General features: G+C 41.6%; 1 protein-coding gene across 2 annotated transcripts in view; it reads right to left on the bottom strand.

Moving 5' to 3' along the window:
* Positions 1-311: 311 nt before the first annotated feature.
* Positions 312-21972, bottom strand: part of LOC146608136 (copper-transporting ATPase 2-like) — a 61085-nt gene continuing 39424 nt past the window's right edge. The window contains exons 1-21 of one of the 2 annotated variants that reach the window (XM_085348596.1): positions 21306-21409; positions 15787-16558; positions 13243-13464; positions 13003-13166; positions 12771-12932; positions 12608-12681; positions 11738-11921; positions 11367-11600; positions 9112-9203; positions 8900-9027; positions 8073-8227; positions 6241-6375; positions 5971-6165; positions 5342-5524; positions 5085-5268; positions 3413-3553; positions 3152-3294; positions 2878-3081; positions 2683-2800; positions 2407-2509; positions 312-903 (exon numbers count right to left, since the gene is read on the bottom strand). In XM_085348596.1, the coding sequence (XP_085204722.1) occupies positions 621-903; positions 2407-2509; positions 2683-2800; positions 2878-3081; positions 3152-3294; positions 3413-3553; positions 5085-5268; positions 5342-5524; positions 5971-6165; positions 6241-6375; positions 8073-8227; positions 8900-9027; positions 9112-9203; positions 11367-11600; positions 11738-11921; positions 12608-12681; positions 12771-12932; positions 13003-13166; positions 13243-13464; positions 15787-16558; positions 21306-21314 (3885 nt within the window). In that variant the 5' untranslated portion in view covers positions 21315-21409 and the 3' untranslated portion in view covers positions 312-620. Of the gene's footprint in view, positions 904-2406; positions 2510-2682; positions 2801-2877; positions 3082-3151; positions 3295-3412; positions 3554-5084; positions 5269-5341; positions 5525-5970; positions 6166-6240; positions 6376-8072; positions 8228-8899; positions 9028-9111; positions 9204-11366; positions 11601-11737; positions 11922-12607; positions 12682-12770; positions 12933-13002; positions 13167-13242; positions 13465-15786; positions 16559-21305; positions 21410-21972 lie in introns of those variants that run through there. The other variant, XM_085348595.1, reaches the window with a different exon arrangement.

Raw genomic sequence — 21972 nt, 5'->3', positions numbered from 1 at the left:
ACTATAGAATCCATGTGTGAGGTCATTTGATTAATGCGCCCCATTAATTAACCCTGGCACAGTGTGAAGCAGATATGGAAAAAAAGAAAGGAAAAAATACTGCACTCCAATTTTTTGTCTTCACATCTGTGAAGCTTTAGTGGAAAATATCCCACAAGGCAACATGAAAAGAGTAGTTTTCTTCTCTGGAGTGTTTTTATTTTCTTCTTGGATTTGGTGGAACTTAAGTTGCATTGAGAATGTGCAAATTTGCAAACAAATCACAAAATCAGATGAAACAGATGAAGAGATTTTTACACAGAAAATGATTTCCCTCTATCAACACATGCATTATTTATAAGCTCTCAGATCCACACTCTCACTGACGGCCTTATCCGAACAGTAGCTTTACTCTGACTCGTGGATATTGTAAAAGTCGATTTGCACCGAAGTTATTTGTCTGGAGGATTTATGTGACACATAAGCAAACCGACTTTATACATGTGGCTTCAGTAAAACTTTAATGTTACATCAAAATAAAAGAGCACTTTAGGTTTGACAATTAGTGTATTTACATTAAAAAAAAAATTTTTTAGTCATAAACATGAGTACCAGGTAAAAAACATCTTCCTATTTTCCCTTTACAACACGTTGAGGACGTCTGCAGTCTGGTGCTCCAGCAGGGAGTAGCGGTTCTGCTCCTCAGCAACAACCTTAATGGATGCCCCTTGACTGGGTGAGCGGCTGGAGAAGCCGGGTGGAGAGGAACCGCTTGGGTTCCTCTGTTCCCGAGTTGCGTTGGGGAGAGCGGGACTGCGCCGCCGGCCGTCCAGACCCAGATGTGTGCTGATCTGAGACGAACGAAGGCTCCTCATTTGGCCTCTAGCACGCATCTCATAGAGCTCCACTGAGGTTTTCTTGTACCTGGAGGAAATACGGGGTGATTAATTTCACTACTAAACTCAAGCGCGAGTGAAAACAGACCAGGTATGCGGGAGAAAGGAAAACATAAGCTTCATATCACATAAAGTTTATTGTGTTCATCTGGACGCTGAGATTTCAGACAGATAAAGGCTTTTAGTCTGAGCTGACTGCAGGTTTCCCCACTGTATCAACAGTATATTTACATAATTAATGATACTGGCACCACTGACTAACTAACAATGGGCTGTGAGGTCAGTGTGAGGTCAGTTTCATGATCATGATTACCCCAACTGGTTGCAGCAGATGGCTGCCCCTCCCTGAGCCTGGTTCTGCTGGAGGTTTTCTTCCTGTTAAAAGGGAGTTTTTCCTTCCCACTGTCGCCAAAGTGCTTGCTCATAGGGGGTCATTTGATTATTGGGTTTTTCTCTGTATGTAATATTGTAGGGTCTACCTTAAAATATAAAGCGCCTTGAGGTGACTGTTGTGTGATTTTGCATTATATAAATAAAAACAAATTAAATCATTGAAATGCAGATTTTCCTTGTCTAGTATGGGGTGAACCTGTGACCTTGGCATTATTAGCACCACACTCTAACCATCTGAGCCAACCGGCTGGAATCCCTATGAGCAAAAATGTCCTAAGAAAATGTCCCCCATGCCATTACACCACCACTCCCAAGATCAATTGTTGATATAAAGCAGGATGAATTCATTTATTCATACTGTTTTCGTCAGATTCTAAACTGAAATAGACTCATCCGACCACGGAATATGTTTCCAGATATCTATTGTCCAATTTTGGTGAGCCCCTGTGATCAGTGTTGCCAACTCCTCAGTAAGGAAAATTGCTATTGGCTGTCCTAAAAGTCGCTAGAAGTCGCTAAATGACATCATCGCCTAATTTCCATAATTGGTCATGCTAATCTAATTGTAACCTATGTTGTTGGAGAGAGAAATAACATCGTGGAAGAGACATAAAGTGAGTAAAAAACGTCCTAAATGCATTTAGAGTTTATTTAGAACTAAAAATCAAATTTCTTTTAGCAATTATTGTTTTTTTTAATGTCACTATTCCAACCCTGCTCCTTTACCCGGGCTTGGACCGGCAAAAGTGACCCGAAATAGGCACTCTGGTGGAGTTACTTTGTGTGTGTGTGTGTTTATAAGTAGTGTTAAACCTTGTGATCCACAAAACAGCATAAGAGTAAAAGAGTAAAAGAAGAACTGACTGCGTTACAGCACCCGCTGCTTGTTGAGAGTAAAAGCGATACGCGCTTTCACGTCTTTTTTTTAGTAAGGGGTCTGAAAACTCGCTAAATATAGCGACAAAGTCGCTAAGTTGGCAACACTGCCTGTGATGCACGATGTATCATCTTAATTTCCCTCACAGGGGTCATTCAGGCACCACCAACAGGTCTGATTTAAATTGTGGCTGCTTTGTCCTGCTGTTTCCTCCCTAATCTTTAATATAAGTGTAGATAATGTAAACGCAGAAGGACTCACATTTTCAGCAGTAAAGAAGACAGGACCACTGAAACTGATGAGGCGGCCATTGCAGCTGAGCCCATCCAGGGTTGGAGCACCAGGCCAACGGGCATGAACACACCTACGACCAACAGTTCACATTTGAGAAAGAGGCACCTCAATGTCATCCACAATGTGCCAGGATAAGAATAATTTCTGATTTCATTTTGGATTTTGGTTTCCCAAAATATCGAGCTTGCACGTTCACCTTGACTAGAGTCCGTTATTGGTTCAGGATTTTACTGTAGCTCTCACCTGCAGCAATTGGTATTCCAACAAGATTGTAGAAGAGAGCAAAGACAAAGTTGATCCTTATCCGACGCACCGTCTTCTTGGACAGCTCGATGCTGGCCACCACATCTAGCAGGTCATTCTGCAGAGCGCGAAAAGCTTCAAGTGAGACAGTTTAAACGAGCCAATGTATCTGCACACAGACTATCTGCCACCTACTCGGATCAAGACAATGTCAGCCGCCTCAATAGCCACATCGGTGCCTGTCCCGATTGCGATGCCGACGTCGGCACGGGCGAGGGCGGGGGAGTCGTTCACGCCATCTCCCACCATGGCCACCCTCAGGCCTCGTTTCTGCAGCTCCTGGACTTTTGCCACCTTGTGTGATGGCAGCACTTCTGCAAATACCTTTCTGATCCCCACCTGCAGCCAATCAAACGCTTTGATTACATGTTAAACATTCAGGTAGATTTTAAGAGTGTGCAAGTGTTACCTGTGCTGCTATGGCTTTAGCTGTGCGCCTGTTGTCTCCCGTCATCATCACCACCTCAATGCCCATAGTGTTCAGTGTATGCACTGCTAATGCTGACTCTGCTTTCACCGTGTCTGCGATGGCTAACATTGCACACAAAACACCTACACACACACACACACACACACACACACACACACACACACACACACACACAAACAGCATAAGATGAAGTTTAAATGTGGCACCAAAGCCACAAAGAAAACCTTGATTTCCCCTCACCATCTATAGCCACCAGTATGGCTGTCTGCCCTTTGGTTTCGTGGCTCGACATCGCGGCATCCACATCTGCTCCTATGTGGTGGCCATTCCTCCTCATCCACTCTCTGTTTCCAATCAGGACAGAATAAAACAGCCCTTCAGCTGGAAATAGAAGAATGTGATTAAAAACAATGACTGCTTACAGTTACACCTCACTAGCACCAGGTTGGACGCTCTTTGCCTTCAGAACTGCCGTGATTCTTCATGGCATAGATTCAACAAGTTTCTGAATGGTACTCTTTGTGGTCATCTGCTGCTTTTGAGATGGTCTTCTGCATACCTTGGTTGTAACGAGTGATTATTTGAGTTACTGTTGCCTTTGTCTAACTAAGTGAATAATTTCCCCTTTTCAGACCATTCTCTGTAAACCTTAAATATGGTGATGTGGGAAATATCTGAAAAACTCAGACCAAAAATCATGCCACGTTCAAAGTCACTTAATCACTTCCAAACTCTGATGCTCAATTTGAACTTCAGCAGGTCACTTGTTAACATCGCTGCCAACTGAACATGCATAGCTTGAAAAAACAAAACAAAAAACTAGCCAGTGTCTGGGCTCTACAAAGAACTCTTCGTTGTGATTCTGTGGCCAGTATGGGGCTTGAACCCATGACCTTGGCGTTATTAACACCACGCTCTGACGATCTGAGCTAACTGGCCTACACAGCGGTTTCCTGAGGGGTTTAACACTGTCTATTAATTTTAATTAATAGACAAATGCTTCACTACTATAAATTTCAATAGAATATTCTGGTATCTGTACTTGAGTAGTTTTTTTCTGACAACTTTACTCCCTACATTTAAAAATATATATCTGTACTTTATACTCCTTACGTTTTCAAAAGGGGTCCATGAATTTATACTCGGGGGTGAAACATTTCTTTAAGTGACCGGTTATTACAAATTACCTAACAACTATACACTGTGTAAGATAAAGACAGTATAAACAGTATAGTGTCAGTGTAGAGGATGGACATTAGCCATGATAGCTGTGAAACATCTGCTGAAACATCTTGTTGAATTCAGTTATGTGCATCTGCAAAGAGCAGCAGGTCAGCTGATTACAGCCTGTACACTAAGAAAATCTACTGAAGCTCATATTAGAAATTATTGTGAGTTGTGATTCTATTCCCCACACTGAGCCACTACAACCAATTTCAGGTTTCCCCACCTGCTAAATCCCGGTGCAATCCTTGACTGTTCTCATTTTCCTGTTTATGTGTGGAGCCAAAGGCACCCTCTACAATGTAGGCAACAGAAAAAAGTTTTGTTTTTTTCATTCACTTTCACTGCAGGGGACCTACATAACAGATCACACTGAGTATATTCATTTAAATTTAAATTCAAATAATTTTTGAATTCTTGTGTACTAATGTTATTTTATTATTATATTAACACAGCACATGGTTCAGTTACCTCTGTACAAAAGTGGTTAATAGACTACTTTTTACTTTTAGTACATTTCAGAGCCTGTACTTTTATACTTTTACTTGAGTAATAAAGTTGCTTTAGTACTTCAACTTTTACTGGAGTATTTTTAACCCAGGTATTTGTACTTCTACTTAACTAAAAAAATCTGTACTTTTGCCACCTCTGCTTTGAATAAAGTTTACAGTTACAGTTTTTTTCTGACCTGCAGAGGTGGACTCTCCTGCAGGCAGCATGCTGCTTTCTTCAATAGTAGCCCCCGGCAGCAGGAATCGCTCCTCGCTCGGCTGCAGCAGCAGATGTTCCACGCTGGACACCCGGCAGCTGATCCCACAGCCGGACACGGCCTGGAAGTCCTGGCAGCACCCGAGGACATCGGAGCCCAGCTCCTGTCAGAAAGTTGATAGAAAGTCAGTAAAGTTTTCTCCTGAACAAAAAGGCAGGCATAAATAGACCTCTCACCTGTTTGCAGTATTTGGCAACTGCTATGCCTAGCGGGTGCTCGCTGCTGGCCTCGGCGGTACCCACCACTGCCAGGATCTTCCTCAGGGGCATGCGGGCCACTTCCCACAACACCAGGACTCGAGTCACCCGCGGCACGCCGTTTGTAATAGTGCCAGTTTTATCAAACATCACCACACTGATCTGATTGAGACACATAGAGGTCAGTGTCAGGTTTAAAAGGGTTTCTAAGAGGTGCCTTATTACACTCTGAGCACTGCACTCTAAACATTCCTTCTCAAGATCACTTGATATTATTATTTATTCGATTTTTATAATGTATTTATTTACTTGTTTTTTTTATTTATAACATATTTGATCTCTGGTTGGAGGGGCCCATTTCTGCCTCAGGTCCCAACAGATGCTAGAATCGCCCCTGGCTGTAATCAAGCAGCAATGCCACATGGTGTCACCAGTTAATTAGAATAGAGGCCGACGCAAATATTAAAGTGAAATGTTACATTTCTGTGGTTGTTCCAGCTCTTTTCTCTTTCATTTATTCGCTCATTACAGACATATTTTCTTTCTACCCGCTTCAGTGTTTCGGCAGTTTTTAAAAAAAAGCATTAAATGAATCGTAAGGGTCTCGCCTTATGTGCCATCTCCAGCGGCTCGCCTCCTTTAATGAGGATGCCGTTCTGAGCGCCGACCCCCGTGCCAACCATGACCGCCGTCGGAGTTGCCAGCCCCAGAGAGCAGGGGCAGGCAATGGAGAGAACGGTGATGGACGCCTGGAAGGCGAAGCGGATGATGACCTCTGCCTTGGAGATGCTCTGGTTGTAACCCTTTGAGGAGGAGAGTGGTGTGATCAGGCTACAGCTGTTTTTATTCACACACAAGTCGTCTGCATGCACACTTACCGGGAAGTTCTCCTTCACAATGTCGAAGTTGACAAAGCCAATGGCCAGCCACACTATCAGTGTTAACAGGGACACGATAACAATGAAGGGCACGAAGTAGCCACTGAGTCTATCTGCAAACTGCTGGATGGGGGCCTGAGGAGGAGAAGGGAAAGCAAAATTAGGAGTGTCCTGTACATTAAGAACAGTGAGTGACCTTTAAAGGCAACAAGTGGCCAGTATGGGGGTTGAACTCATGACCTTGACGTTATTAGCAACACAGTCTAATCGGCTGAGCTAATTGGGCAACTGGAAGACAAAGCAAAACGTCTAAATGTGGAAAAGTCTAAATGACAAAGGAATCCAAAATTTTTATCCTTACTTATTCACGCAGAACCAGGGGCAAAATACAACATAGTTTAGTGTTAACAGTCTCTTTTTGTGAACACTCTCTTTTGAGTGTACAGTGTCTGCACACCTCGGTAGCAGTAAGCACTGCCTTTATCATAACTACACTGTAAAAACTCAGCAACAAGAACTTTTCAACCATGCAGGACTTCCAGCCCTCCAAGAGCAGGTTCTTTATGGAACTTTATGCATTTGCCATGCTGTCCACATGACAGCCAATCGTATTACAGTAAATTTATCACTGTTAGACAACCATACGAACTGAAACGTGACCTTGGTTTCTTGGTTCATCTCTTGAGTTGGGAGCTTGCTTGAATGATTCATAGTAGAGTGTTAAGTGGCTTAACAAACAAAAATAATAAATTAAAAATTTCCTTTAAAAATGCTCAGGTACAAGGACTGGACTGAAAATGAGTCCAAAGAAACAGTTTAAAGAGCTTCAGAAAGCTGGAGAACTATTGTTCAAGAAAGTCTGTAAGCTATTAAGGGACTGCTGCAAATATTCCATTTGTGTCATCCGATCATATAAAAACAGTCCAAAATGCGGCGGCCCGCCTCCTGACTGGTACCAGGAAATTTTGCCATATTACTCCTGTCCTAGCTAGCCTGCATTGGCTGCCCATAAAGTACCGTATTCAATTTAAAATATTACTCCTTACGTTCAAAACTATTAATGAATTAGCGCCAAGTTATCTTAGTGAACTTCTCAGGCCACATATTCCTGCTAGAACACTTAGATCTGCTACTCAACTACTTCTGACACAACCTAGATCTCGGCTGAAGTCTCGGGGTGACCGTGCGTTTGCTCTGGCTGCCCCGGTACTGTGGAATAACCTCCCTCTTGCTATCCACGCCTCTGATTCTATTGCACTGTTTAAATCACGACTAAAGACCCACTTATTCAATTTTGCCTTTCCTTCTAGTTAACATGTCACACTATGCAGGGATAGCTCAGTAGGTAGAGTGGTTGCCCCATGATCGGAAGGTCGGGGGTTCGATTCCCCTTAACAGCTACCCTGAGGTACCCCTGAGCAAGGTACCGTCCCTACACACTGCTCCCCGGGCGCCCAATGGCTGCTCACTGCTTCACTGAGTGAATGGGTTAAATGCAGAGAGCAATTTCCCCACGGGGCTCAATAAAGTACAATAATGTACACACTTTCTTTCTTCTTATGCACTTTTATGCTCATTTAATTCCTTGTTTGTTCTGTATCTGCTGCTTCTCCTATGTATCAGTGACAGTTATCTGCTTGCATACCTAGTACTTGCTTTGGTCATCTTTCTATTTCCATTATCTTCCTTTTATTCTCTATGTTACTTGTTAAGCACCTTGGTATAAGCTTGGTTTTAAGTGTGCTTTATAAATAAAGTTTATTATCACTGTCATTATTATTAAACACATGTGAGTAACCTTATAGTTTAAAATTGTGATTTTTATAGCTTACCTTAGAGGTCTGTGCCTCTTCGACCAGTTTGACTATTTGTGACAGTGTTGTTTCAGTACCGACGTGAGTGGCCTCCACCAGAAGGGCACCGTGAGCGTTAATGGAGCCGGCAATCACCAAACTGCCCACCTTCTTACTAACGGGCATTGGCTCACCTGACAGAAAGAGAGGGAAAAAAATTGCAACAAGTGACTAAATGATGGTGTCACAGTCATCTTCTGCCTTTTGTGTAACTGTGGTTTGTTTCTGCTCCAGAGGTCCTTTCAGAGGCTCAACTGCTCAACCACTCTCTGCTGGATCACTGGCTTTCACCCCTTCTTCTTCACCCACCAATCACCTACCAGCTGTAATTAAGAACTGGCTTTCTCGAGCACTCTTGCTTGTTACAGCAGTCCAAAGTTGTGGCCTCAGACTCATGAAATTTTGATATTTCTGATTAATTTCCCTTTATCTTTTTATGTCAGTATTCTTAGTTCTTTTTTTTCTAGTTCTGGTTCCTAATAAATTGGTATAAAATCAGATTCTTTGATTTTCAATAGGTTGAATCTAAAAAATGCCAGATGATTCTTTTTATTGAAATGAATGTTTTTTCAAACCTGCATGCAAAAAAATTTTTACCTACACAAACCAGACATCTCTGATTACATTTATAAGACTTTATAACTTAATTACACAAATGTAACCTCTGGGACTAAAGATCTGCAATGCATGCCACTTGTTCTGCCACACAGAGACGGAAAACTCACAGAAATTAATTCTAAATTTGGCTTAAGATGCCTGAAATCCACATTCAAAGCCAAGGATTCGCATCATTCACTCCCTCCTACCTGTAATCAAGGACTCATCTGCCATGGAGTTCCCTTCAATCACTTTCCCATCGACTGGGAACTTCCCTCCAGGAACAACCTTCACAATATCGCCCCTCTGAACGAGCTCCACCAGCACCTGCTCCTCACTGAGGCATAAAAATATTTTTACAGACACACACGTCATGTACCACAGAGGTGATGGTTTTATTTATTTATCTTACATGTCTCACCTGATGATGGATTTGTCAGATCCCAACGTGACCACAGTGGCATCGGTGGCTTGAAGTGACATTAATTTGGCCAAAGCCTCTGAGGTTTTACTCTAAGACAGTAGAAACAGCACAGGAGAATGTATCGTTACAGTCTTAAAACAAAGATGTACTGCACTAATGGTATGACCTCATACACTCTCATGTCTACTAAGTATGAGCGTTTTGAATTGCTACAGTCACATGGTTGTATAGTTACCGCGGAAATGTGAGAATTTGTATGTATCTAGGTTATATCTGCATAAAGTAGTTTTGCAAGAAAATCTGTGTTCCCAGATTTTCACAAGTGTGCCGCTGAGATGGTGACAGAAGAAAGTTCATGCTCTCCTGCTGGTAAATATGCGTATAATGAATGGGCCTTCTCTCACTGGTGTTAAAACACCTGCTGCTAGTGTCCCACTACAAAGACAGGAAATTAATCTACAGCATTTCATTTCTGAGACGGTTCATATAACAATGTTTTAGTTTCTTTGTGTTTTTGTCCAAGCCAGAGTACAGAAGCTTATGATGAATCATCCATCCATCCATTCGCTTCCGCTTATCCTTTTTCAGGGTCGCTGGAGCCTATCCCAGCTGTCATAGGGCGAAAGGCGGGGTACACCCTGGACAGGTCGCCAGTCTGTCGCAGGGCTAACACACAGGGACAGACAACCATTCACACTCACATTCACATTCACACCTAGTGGCAATTTGGATTATCCAATTAACCTATCCCCACAAGCTGCATGTCTTTGGACGGTGGGAGGAAGCCGGAGTACCCGGAGAGAACCCACGCAAACACGGGAGAACATGCAAACTCCACACAGAAAGACCCCGGCCTGATGGTGGAATTGAACTCAGGACCTTCTTGCTGTGAGGTAACAGTGCTAACCACCGTGCCACCGTGCTGCCCGTGTTAGTAATAATTTCACATATGCAGATGTAAGTTCATGAGGAAAAAACAGCACAAGAGAAAACCTGGCAAAAATGTGGGGGAAAATGGGAAATTTAGCAGAAAAACATGAAGATTTATTTGTCAATTTATGATCTGTCACATTTGTAAGAACAAAATTTAAATTAATGACTAATTTTTTTTTCAAAATATAAATAAATATCAAACTTTATGATAAAGATGTCAAATTTATAGAAGGGGGAAACCTTTTAAAATCTGAGGGAAAAAACAATCGAAACAATTGTCAATTTTCACTGGCCAACTTTCGGGAAAAAAAAGAAAATCTATTAGTAAAACAGCTGTAAAATTTGCCAAAGCTTTACAAAAATAAATAAATACATTTAAAAGTAAAACACTGGCAAGAGTGAAAGTTAAAGTTAACAATCAGCAAATTTCCCATAAAAATAGTAAATTTGTGAGAAAATACTGTCAAGTTTATAAGGACAAAATTGTATAAGAAATAAACTGTTAACATTTAAAGGACAATTGTTAAACTTGGATAAACTTTATGAGAACACAGTGTCGGAGATCCTGGCACAATTCTGTGCTGGGACTTTTAGATGTCTGAAACTCACGTAATGCAATGGTTGCAACAAAAATCTGTCAAAATTACTAGAAAAAATATTAACATTGCAAAGAAAAACTAATTAGGAGAATGATACATTTGGCAAAATTTTCAAAACTTATTTTGAAAAGAGCATCAAAATAGCAAGAAAAAAAGATTTATAACAAAAACATGGCAAATTTACTAGAAATTGCAAATTTCGAAGAAAAAACTAAAATTCACAGGAAAGAATAGAAAATTTACAAGTAAAATATTGGCGAACTTAAAAGAAAAGATTGGTAACCAGTGGGTGAGGTCATGGTGGCTAGCCATCATCAGAAGCCAGCGAAGTACTAATAGTAAATAGTAATAGTAATAACTCTGTTACAGCTATTATTTGAGTACTGCACAAGATAATAAAAACATGCACTGCAGATATAAAATGCAAGCAACTTCATCATCAAATTGAATGCAGTCCTGTGATTGTGATGTAGCATCAGCTGATGTTCAGTTAATCATTGTCTAGCACAATAAAAACATCAGCCCTCTGAAGAGTCATTAAAATATGGCAATAAAAGCCTGGAGAAAAAACAAACATGCTGCCTAATGCAAACAGTGCAAGTTTGAATTAGGTCATATATAAGCAACTGTAGTGAGCTGATTCCAAGAATCAGCAGTGATTTGACAGTTTATAGTTTCCTAGAATTAGGCCTCATAAACCTGTTTTTCTTTTTATTTTACCTTTGCGATGTGTTCCAGCCATCGTCCCAAAGCGATGAACACAAAGAGCATGGGTGGAGTGTCGAAAAAGGTCACAGGGCTCTGGCTGGCCTGCTCCGCCATGGCCACGATGAGGACCACGCAGGAATAGATGTAGGCAATGGAGGTGGCTAACACAATTAGCACATCCATGTTGGCAGTGCGATGTTTTAGCGAGCGGTAGGCCTGAATGTAAAAGTATCGACCTCCAAAGATCTGCATCAAGGAAGACACAAAGATCTAGTGAGGGGAAGGATTCATGCTCCACCGTGAGTCATACACTTTTACCATCCTTAGCAAAGAAAACGCACTCATGTGTGATTAAAGGTTTAGCTCAGATTGTGCTTCCTCACCTGGACAGGTGTGCAGAGCACAAAGAAAAGCAGGTTAAGGATGGAGAGGCCCGGAAGTACATTCTGCTCGGTGGGCATGGAGCCCCCGTGTTCTTGGTGTAGGTTGTCCATCACCATCATGTAGATCATGAGACCCATCACAGGCAAGCCAAAGACCAGGCTCAACAGAAATGTGTTCTTCCACCTGCAAAAACCAGGCAGACATGTCTATTGTGAAAAAAACATTCATCCTTTGCACTGATTTCTTGTACTGCTAGTCATTTTTATGGAAAAATTTAGCGGTAAGCTAATAATCTGACGCCTTTTTTAGCTGCACATGTTCCCCTGGTGGCCAACCGGAGAAGGGCCGATAATTTCAAATTGCCTGACAACTGTATACAGTCTAGTATAGTGACAGTGTAGGGGATGGAAAATCAGTCATGATAGCTGTGAAAAATCTGCTGACATCTTGTTGAATTCAGTGATCTAAATTCACAAAAAGCAGCAAGTCAGCTGAACGCAGCCTGTACACTAAGAAAATCTAGTTTTACCACCTCTGGTCTTGCACCTCTCATATATAGCTAAGGGCAGAAACAGTCCATCTGTATGACATTTAAGGAAAAGTGAAAGTTGGTACAAGTACTAATTAATAAAAATGTAAACTCTGACCTAAATCTAAAAAGCCTTTTCCAGTAGTGAAAGAAAGTGTAGTGAGGGATTGTGGGTTTAAGCATGACCTGGGGTATCAATATATGGATCAAAACCACCATGTGCTGGTTATAACTCTCCACCTGTCAACGGCATACTCTCAGGGTTTAATTGTTAGAAAATTGTTAATTGTTAAAAAGTTAGCATCCATTTAAAAATAAGAACTGTAAACCAGATACTTGCTGTCGAATTTCTTCTTTGTGATCGAGGTTGTTTTTGAAGCCCGCCTGCTCCAGCCTGGCCTCAAATCCAAGACCCTGAAATGAGGAGAAACTCCAAGGTGTGAAATTGCATGTGTAAAAAATTGTAGGTTTAAGATAGCTTTTAAAAGTCCTGTGATAAACACCTGGATGAGCTTGATAATATCCCGAGGTCCGAGCACCTCTGGGTCAAACTCAACCTGAGCTTTGTTGGTTGCCAGTGCGACCGAAGCCATGAGGATCCCTCTGGTTAAGTTGAGCTTGGACTCGATGTTGTGGACACATGATGCGCACGTCATGCCTGTTATCTGCATGTGAAATACATGTGATGTGGAATTTGCACAAAATTCTGCATTATATGGTGTCCCGCAGACTTACAGTGAGGTCCAGCTTTCCATGTGCTACTGCATTATCCTCAATCACTTTGGCACCAAAGCCCAAGTCTTTGATGAGCTCAGTCACTGCAGTAGCATCCAGGACATGTGAATCATACTTCACCTCCGCCTTACCGGCCATTAGCGACACCAACACTGAGAGGATTCCTGGTTAATAAACACAGTACACTTTATCAACAATCTTCATCTCAGTTCAAATGCCTCATCCCTGGAAGTCGCTCACCTCTGTGTTTGAGCAGGTTCCTCTCGATGTTGGACACACAGGAGGCACAGGTCATCCCCGTAATGCAGATGAAGCATTTCTGTGCTTTTATCTCAGGCGAACTTGCAGATGGTGCATGTGAACCCGTCCCATTGCTGACTACAGGCCTGTTTGTCGACATGTCAGAAAGTCCAAAGCTTACAGGCTGGGACTTTTCATGACTCTGAACACTCTTTATAGGTTCTGAAAGGACAAAAAAATATGGAGGCGCCATATAAGTTTGTAGCTCTACAGATTTATGAGGCTCAACTTAGAATCTTCAATCACCATAGTCCAACTAGAAATTTTAAAAACTCATCCTATTCTCTTCCTGAAGGGAGGGAGGATATAATCTCTTTCATTTATTTTTTTTGTCTGTTTGTTAGCAGTGTGGCAACCAGAGTTTTCGAATTTTTGTGATGGTAGATAGCAATAACCAATAGATACCAATAACAGCTCAAGGTGATTTAATTTTCAAGAAAATCGGTCAAAGTCAAGGTCATACCAGATGTGAAAGTTAGTAAAATCTTTATATCACCCATAATTTTTCAGATTTCACAGCAATATACTAGGCCCTGTGGGACATGAGTACCTAGGTTGGCTAAGTATTTAACATTGACATTTATTGTTTAAGGTCAAAGTTGACCTTGGAAAAAACACTTCAAGGAATAATATCAAGTAATATATCCTGTGAAAAGGCCTGGAGAGGCATCACAGTGACGCCATAAAGTTTTGCAAAATCACACATGCATGAATATATCTTAAAATGTCAAACTTTCACAGCTTATAGAAGACAAGGGTAAAGATATAAAACTTTAGTATGTAATGCTTCAAGGTCAACGGTCAGGTTCACACAAATTAGGAAAAAGCCTTATTTTCCATGGGTCATCTCCAAACTTTAAAGCAATAGGAACATAAGTTACTTGTTTGCTTGAACTCTTTAAAACATTGTATGCCTTCACAGTGAAACAAATGGATTAATGGATTGGATAACATGGTAGGAACTAACAACTCGGTCGTCAGAGAACATCTGCAGGTGGCATGATTCCCTGTTGTACTGGAAATATAAGGCGCACAAAGTAAACAGGAATGATTTTTGATTGTTTAATTCTCATATAGCTTCAAAGCACAGAATTGGAAACGAGCATGAATGGCATTTCTAAAGCAAGCTGGATTTATTTTATTTTTTTTACTTTAAGTCCACAATCTTCTCCCACACCTTCTGCTAAACAGATAATGCAGAAGAGAAAATAACCAAGCATTTGCTTAGTTTGAGAAATTTGGATAGACTTTTTTACAGCTCACTGGCATATGATATACAACCACATGACATATAACTTCTATCCCAATAAGAGGCCAATAGAGGCCAATAAAACCTGACACTGAGAGCTGAGCAAGATAAAGAGAAATTAAAGAATTTGTTCATAATCTGCCTGCATTAATCCCTCATCTTGGCAGGCTGTTTCCGCAATTAAAGCCCTGGTAAGGATAAGGGCTCTCAGAGTTTCACTGAGGAGTACAGTTGTCTGGTTCCCAGAGTAACCGTTGAGTTTCTGGTTTACTCTAAACAACATACCTCTTCTAAGAAACCCTTTAGATAGCATGTACACGATTTTACGGTTAATGGCAGACATTTCCTAAATGAAAGCAAACCCCTCCAAGGACATCAAACAATGAGTGCTTTTATACCTCGGGTGTAAAAACTAGTTCAAAGATACTTGAGTTCCCAACTCACTCCTTGCCTGACAGAAATAGCAGATGAAGAGATGAGGTGCCACTGAGGCATGAGAGTTGTTTTTCATGTTCATCCCATTGGTCTGTGTATGCCTTTAATAATAATAATAATAATAATAATAATTATTATTATTATTATTATTATTATTATTATTATTATTATTATTATTATATTGCATAAAATGTAGACTTTACTTTTTTACTTTTTACCTCTTGTTTCTGTCTTGCCCTGACACCTGAGATCAGCCAATACAGCAGTGGGCCATAACAAATTAAAAATTGGTCAGATGATCCAGCTGTGCTACTGTTCTTGCATCTCTGGTGAGAGGCACTGAGACCAGATGAGAGGATTTGGGGAAATGATGTACAAACTCAGAAATGGAAAGATAGGGATAGGGAAAAAATGCACCAACCTGTGCCAAATTCTACCCAAAATAAATTAAAATGCACAACTTCTTGTCCAAGCCTGATCAGCTGGAGTCAAGCTAACACCTGCTACCATGTGAACTAATGGGTAAGGTATCTAGTTCCTGAGTGTTTGTGTCCCTTTATGTTGGAGAAGTTCTGGGATCTTTAGGTTGTAATCTGGACCAAGTGCTGCGGAGCTCAAGTAAGATGTTAAAGAAAAACAGGATGGCAAAAACAAATGCTAACTGTTCCCTGGATGTTCAGTCAGTTGTCACCCTCACTATTTATTAAGATTTGACACACTGAAAAAGAAAACTGAAATAATCCTAAAATAATATTTGTTTTAAAAGCTTCATTAAGCAAACATTTATTTTTGTTACCTACCTTTAAGTGAGGCGTCAAAGCCCATGTCCTCAATAGCTGCCCTGAGCTTCTCTGGCTCTGTCAAATAGGGATCAAAGGTTATTGTTCCCTTTTCCGCCTCCAGGGACACCGCTATGAACTGCACTCCAGTCATCTGAGAGATCCTCCCTTCTATTGTCTGCACACAAGAGCTGCAAGTCATCCCTCCAATCAAAATGGTTACAGTCTGGGTGGAGGCATCCACCTCCTTTTTCTGCCAGAAACTTAAATCTTCTACTGATGGGTCCTCAGATAACAAAGCAGTATCAAAGCCCATGTCCTCAATTTTGTCTCTCAGCTCTTCATGTGTGACTAGAAGAGGCTGAAAAACAATCAGCGCTGCTTTGTCCTGAAGAGACACCTGAATATGTGAAACCCCCTGCAGCTCCCCGATCTGTCCCTGAATGGACCGCACACAGGACTGGCAGTGCATACCATCCACCCTGATCTGCACCACAGACTCCACGCTGTATCCCAAGGTCTGTAGTTCCAGGGCGATCTCTTTGGTTGGAATAACTGAAGCATCATAGTCCACCTTGGCCAAACTGTTGGGTACAGACCATGTGACAGAAATTATTCCATTCAGGCTGCAGATTCTGGTTTGGATGATGTGGACCTCATGCTCAGAGGTGATCCGCTGAAGTTTAAAAGCTGCTCTTGAGGCAGCTTTAGGTGGAGGGCAGAGCTCAGTCTGGCTCCCATACTCGTAGGCCAGGTTTTCAAAGCCTTGTTTCTCAATGTCATGGTCATTCTCCTGGAAGGACAACAGAAGAGCATATCAATTCAGCATTTTTTTTATTTTTGGAAATGTAGGGACAATAATTATTACAATTTATCTTAAAATTACAATATCTTAGGTCATATTTTAAGAATAAAGGCCGTCTTTACAGAATGCTATCATTAAAATATGTAGTAAGACAGAAGGATAAGATCCAGAAACCGTAGTATAAGGTAATTCTATCAGGCTTCTGCTATTTGACGTCTGTGAGCATCAGAACTGGAAAATCACAGCAACTCTGACCTAAATTATTCAGATGACACAAAGCTCTACATATAAGCGTCACCACACATTTAAAATCCCCTAAAAAAGTGCTTTGCACATATCAGTTATATATATATATATATATATATATATATATATATATATATATATATATATATGGTGCTGTTAAGAGAACAGCACCACCAAGGCTGGAGACGGAGCAATACTGGAAGAGCATATGGGAGAAGTATGCAACCCATAACGGCAATGCTCAGTGGCTAGAGGATCTGAGGGCAGACCACAGCGACCTCCCTGAACAGGGTCCAGTAACCATCACAGTGGCAGATATCCAAGAAAGGGTCTCCAGTATGAAGAGTTGGACAGCACCAGGGCCCGACATGGTTCACGCCTACTGGCTGAAGAAGCTGACTGCACTCCACGAGCGTCTGGCAGCACAAATGAACCAGCTGCTAGTTAACGAGAGACACCCGGAATGGCTAACCGAAGGTCGGACGGTCCTGATCCCCAAGGACCCCAAGAAGGGACCGGTCCCCTCCAACTACCGACCAATAACCTGCCTCAGTACTACATGGAAGCTCCTGTCAGGCATCATATCGGCTAAGATGAACAGGCACATGGGTCAATACATGAGCGGGACACAGAAAGGAATTGGCAAGAATACCAGAGGCGCAAAACACCAGCTACTGGTAGACAGAACAATCAGCCGAGACTGCAAGACCAGACTGACCAACCTGTGCACTGCCTGGATTGATTACAAGAAGGCCTATGACTCAATGCCCCACAGCTGGATACTGGAATGCCTAGAATTGTACAAGATCAATGGGACCCTAAGAGCCTTCATCAGGAACTCAATGGGGATGTGGCGTACAACACTAGAGGCCAACTCCAAGCCCATAGCACAAGTCACCATCAAGTGCGGGATCTACCAAGGAGATGCTCTGTCCCCACTGCTGTTCTGCATAGGCCTGAACCCCCTCAGTGAGATCATTAACAAGACTGGCCACGGATACCGACTACGGAACGGAGCAGTTGTCAGCCACCTCCTGTACATGGATGACATCAAGCTGTATGCCAAGAGTGAACGAGACATCGATTCACTGATCCACACTACCAGGCTATACAGCAATGACATTGGAATGTTGTTCGGACTGGAGAAGTGTAGTCGGATGGTAACAAAGAGAGGGAAGGTAGTCAGAACTGAGGGGATTGAACTACCAGAAGGCAACATTGCAGACATAGAGGACAGTTACAAGTACTTGGGGATCCCGCAGGCGAATGGGAACCATGAAGAGGCCGCTAGAAAAGCTGCAACCACCAAGTACCTGCAGAGGGTCAGGCAAGTCCTGAGGAGTCAGCTGAATGGTAAGAACAAGATCCGGGCCATCAACACGTACGCCCTGCCCGTGATCAGGTACCCTGCTGGGGTAATAGGCTGGCCAAAGGAGGAGATAGAAGCCACTGACATAAAGACAAGAAAGCTCCTTACCATGCATGGAGGGTTTCACCCCAAGTCCAGCACCCTGAGGCTGTACGCTAAGCGGAAGGAAGGGGGCCGGGGACTGGTGAGTGTCAGCACCACAGTCCAGGATGAGACAACGAACATCCAAGAATACATTGGGAAGATGGCCCCAACTGACCGAGTGCTCAGTGAATACCTCAGGCAGCAGAAACCCAAGAAAGAGGAGGGAGACGAGGAACCATCATGGAAGGACAGGCCCCTGCACGGTATGTACCACCGGCAGATAGAGGAGGTGGCTGATATCCAGAAATCCTACCAGTGGCTGGACAAAGCTGGACTGAAAGACAGCACAGAGGCACTAATCATGGCAGCACAAGAACAAGCTATGAGCACAAGATCCATAGAGGCTGGGGTCTATCACACCAGGCAAGACCCCAGGTGCAGGCTGTGTAAAGATGCCCCAGAGACAATCCAGCACATAACAGCAGGGTGCAAGATGCTAGCAGGCAAGGCATACATGGAACGCCATAACCAAGTGGCCGGCATAGTGTACAGGAACATCTGTGCCGAGTATAACCTGGAAGTCCCGAGGTCAAAATGGGAGATGCCCCCAAGGGTGGTGGAGAATGACCGAGCTAAGATCCTGTGGGACTTCCAGATACAGACGGACAAAATGGTGGTGGCTAACCAACCGGACATAGTGGTGGTAGACAAACAGAAGAAGACGGCCGTAGTGATCGATGTAGCGGTTCCGAATGACAGCAATATCAGGAAGAAGGAACACGAGAAGCTGGAGAAATACCAAGGGCTCAGAGAAGAGCTCGAGAGGATGTGGAGGGTGAAGGTAACGGTGGTCCCCGTGGTAATCGGAGCACTAGGTGCGGTGACTCCCAAGCTAGGCGAGTGGCTCCAGCAGATCCCGGGAACAACATCGGAGATCTCTGTCCAGAAGAGCGCAGTCCTGGGAACAGCTAAGATACTGCGCAGGACCCTCAAGCTCCCAGGCCTCTGGTAGAGGACCCGAGCTTGAAGGATAAACCACCCGCAGGGGCGTGCTGGGTGTTTTTATATATATATATATATATATATATATATATATATATATATATATATATATATATATATATATATATATATATATATATATATATATATATATATATATATATATACCTATATATATACTATCCATGGACCACTTCTACTTTTAATGCTACTGCAAATAACCACAAACCCACAATCCCTGGCTTACTTTGTCCATTAGATCACTGGGGCCACACATTAAGCCACATTGCTGGGCATTGTTCAGTACACAGCTTATACATTGCAGAATGTGGGGAAATACCAACTGTTTTCCAACTGTCATGAGATTCTTGTTGGAACTTGTCTTGTTGTTCTTTCTCGGGATATAGATTTTCTCAGATAAAGTGAACTCATCAAGTATTTAATAAGTATTAACCACATTATATTAAGCTGCATTTTGCATTTGGTTTGTTGACATGCCACATTTATGTTGAATTCCTTGGTGCTTCATGTTGCATATTCATGTTGCTGTTGTGACTGTATTAGTGGCTCAAGAACAAAGACTTCACAAGACCTCAAATACACTTGTAAGTATGACAACCCTGTTTCTGCTAGTCTTTTAAGTCCTCAGCTGAGAAACAACATGAATTTTTACTTAGCTTTACAGTTCCTAAAGCCAGCCACTGTTTAATCCTATGAAAAGCCCCTGTCTGACCCCAGTAAGCTAACAGAAATCATTTACAGGGTAAGACCCTAAAAGCAAAGTTTTATTTATATGAGTTTGACTAAAAGCCTTGAACCCTGACCTGGTGTATTTTGTACTTTTTTAACTACAATCTTAACATTGTAGTGAAAACCAACAACCACAGAATTAATTTGTAGTCCTATTGTTAGTCACGTTGTGCATTCAGACTGTGGCCATGTCAGAAAAGAGTCAACAACTTTCCAAAAGCAAATATGTGAGTCAATGTTTAATCCTGGGTGAATTGGCTTCTTCTTTACACAGAAAACTGCTTTAAAATACACGTTTTTGGTACCTCTCAAGTGCAATCTAAGACATTTATGGATTGAAAAATGAGATGCTAGATAGATGGCTCAAACACTACTGGACACTTTAAATCCACTATAAGGCTGTCATGTCAGGAGACCACATGATTGGCCCTTCACCTAAGCCTCCCAGCATGACTCTGCTTAAAGACATGTCATTGAACTGAGGGGAAAAGTCAACCCTTATAAAAAAGAAAATTAAGCAGAGTTGCACTTGCATTAACATCATTTTATCCATTTCATCACAAACACAATGCACAACAATTTCTATTACAACACAACAGATGTCTCTGATTTAGAGAATAATCAGTGGGAATCTGTGCATTGAGTTCAACTTCTATTTTGTGTTAAAGCAAAAGCAAACACTGCAATGTTGACTCATGATCAAACTGCAGCAGCACTGAAATAAATCACACAGGAGAAATTTTACAAATTTCACACCATCTTTTACATTTCCAGTGTTCTCATACCAGTCCATTACTGTATACATGCTGCAAAAAATATACAAGTGCATTTGTATCACAGTCTACTTAAGCTCAATGCAAAGCTCACTGCCTGGTAAATATAGAGAATTTAACTGACTAAACTGACATGTTGTCATCCTTTTCACGTGCTACATAACTACTCTTTGTAAATAGACCTACATACTAACTGCATCATACGGAAGACTATTTGAACGTTGACACTGAGGATTGGAAAATGTTATTCCCATGTTAACCTTGATTCTGTGATATTTAAATGAGAAGTTAATAAACAATAATCAGATGTAAGTACATTCAAGCAGGAATAAGAACCTCCAAGTACCTGTTAAACTGTGTTATTTGTCAAATGACAATTTTTAAAAAATCTTTAATCAAAAATAAATAAATAGGTGATTCTACCCTTTGGAAAAAGGCAAGCTTTTTACCCTTATTTAAGTGAATAAGCTTAAATAAACTAACATTCCAAAATGCACAATCTGCTGCCTACCTGCATCATGAGCACCTGCGTCACGCCGTAACTGCATGTTATGTAAATATGTTCTTTCAGGTGTCATGGTCTTATACCAGAGTTGTTTTTTTTGGGGTTTTTTTTAACAGGCACTATTGACTCGGTAGATGTTGCACCAATCAGATCCATCAACTGAGGTAATCTACCTGTTAACATCAGGCTCATGTCATTGATTGGTTTTAGGTTTAGTATTAAGGTACGGGGACTGGAAATGTTTGTTAGTGCAGTAATCAAAAGGGCCAGTTTAGTAGAAAGTGATTAATATATTGCAGTTATTAACAAGAATGCAAGAGGAGCATTGGTTTCTTTTTTATTTATTTTTTTTAATAATTTAATTAATACTTTAGTTTGAAATTCATAAAGCTCGTGTCCATCAAACATATAACACCATTACCATTTGAGAAATGAAAAACGCTACATTGTTGCCATTAAGCATGACAAGTATCTAGCTGACAGGATAAAGGTATGTTTATTTATCTACAGTTATGTTATTTTAATTACTTTTAGTTCCACTAAAAGAGGGGGAGTAGCAGGAGCATGTGTGACGTGCTCAAACACAGCTGGATCAAATGCTTGAATTAGCTCTTCAGCATGGAATCAAGTTTGGCAAAGGCCTGATAGCAAGCCATTCATTTGATTCAGGTGT

Source organism: Diplotaxodon limnothrissa, linkage group LG23 (assembly GCF_057381915.1).
Source record: "Diplotaxodon limnothrissa isolate DT_005_m linkage group LG23, D_limnothrissa_male_GT1.1, whole genome shotgun sequence".
Classification (NCBI taxonomy): Eukaryota; Metazoa; Chordata; class Actinopteri; order Cichliformes; family Cichlidae; genus Diplotaxodon; species Diplotaxodon limnothrissa.
Note: the sequence above shows the minus strand (reverse complement) of the source record. Positions and strands in the feature narration are given on the sequence as shown.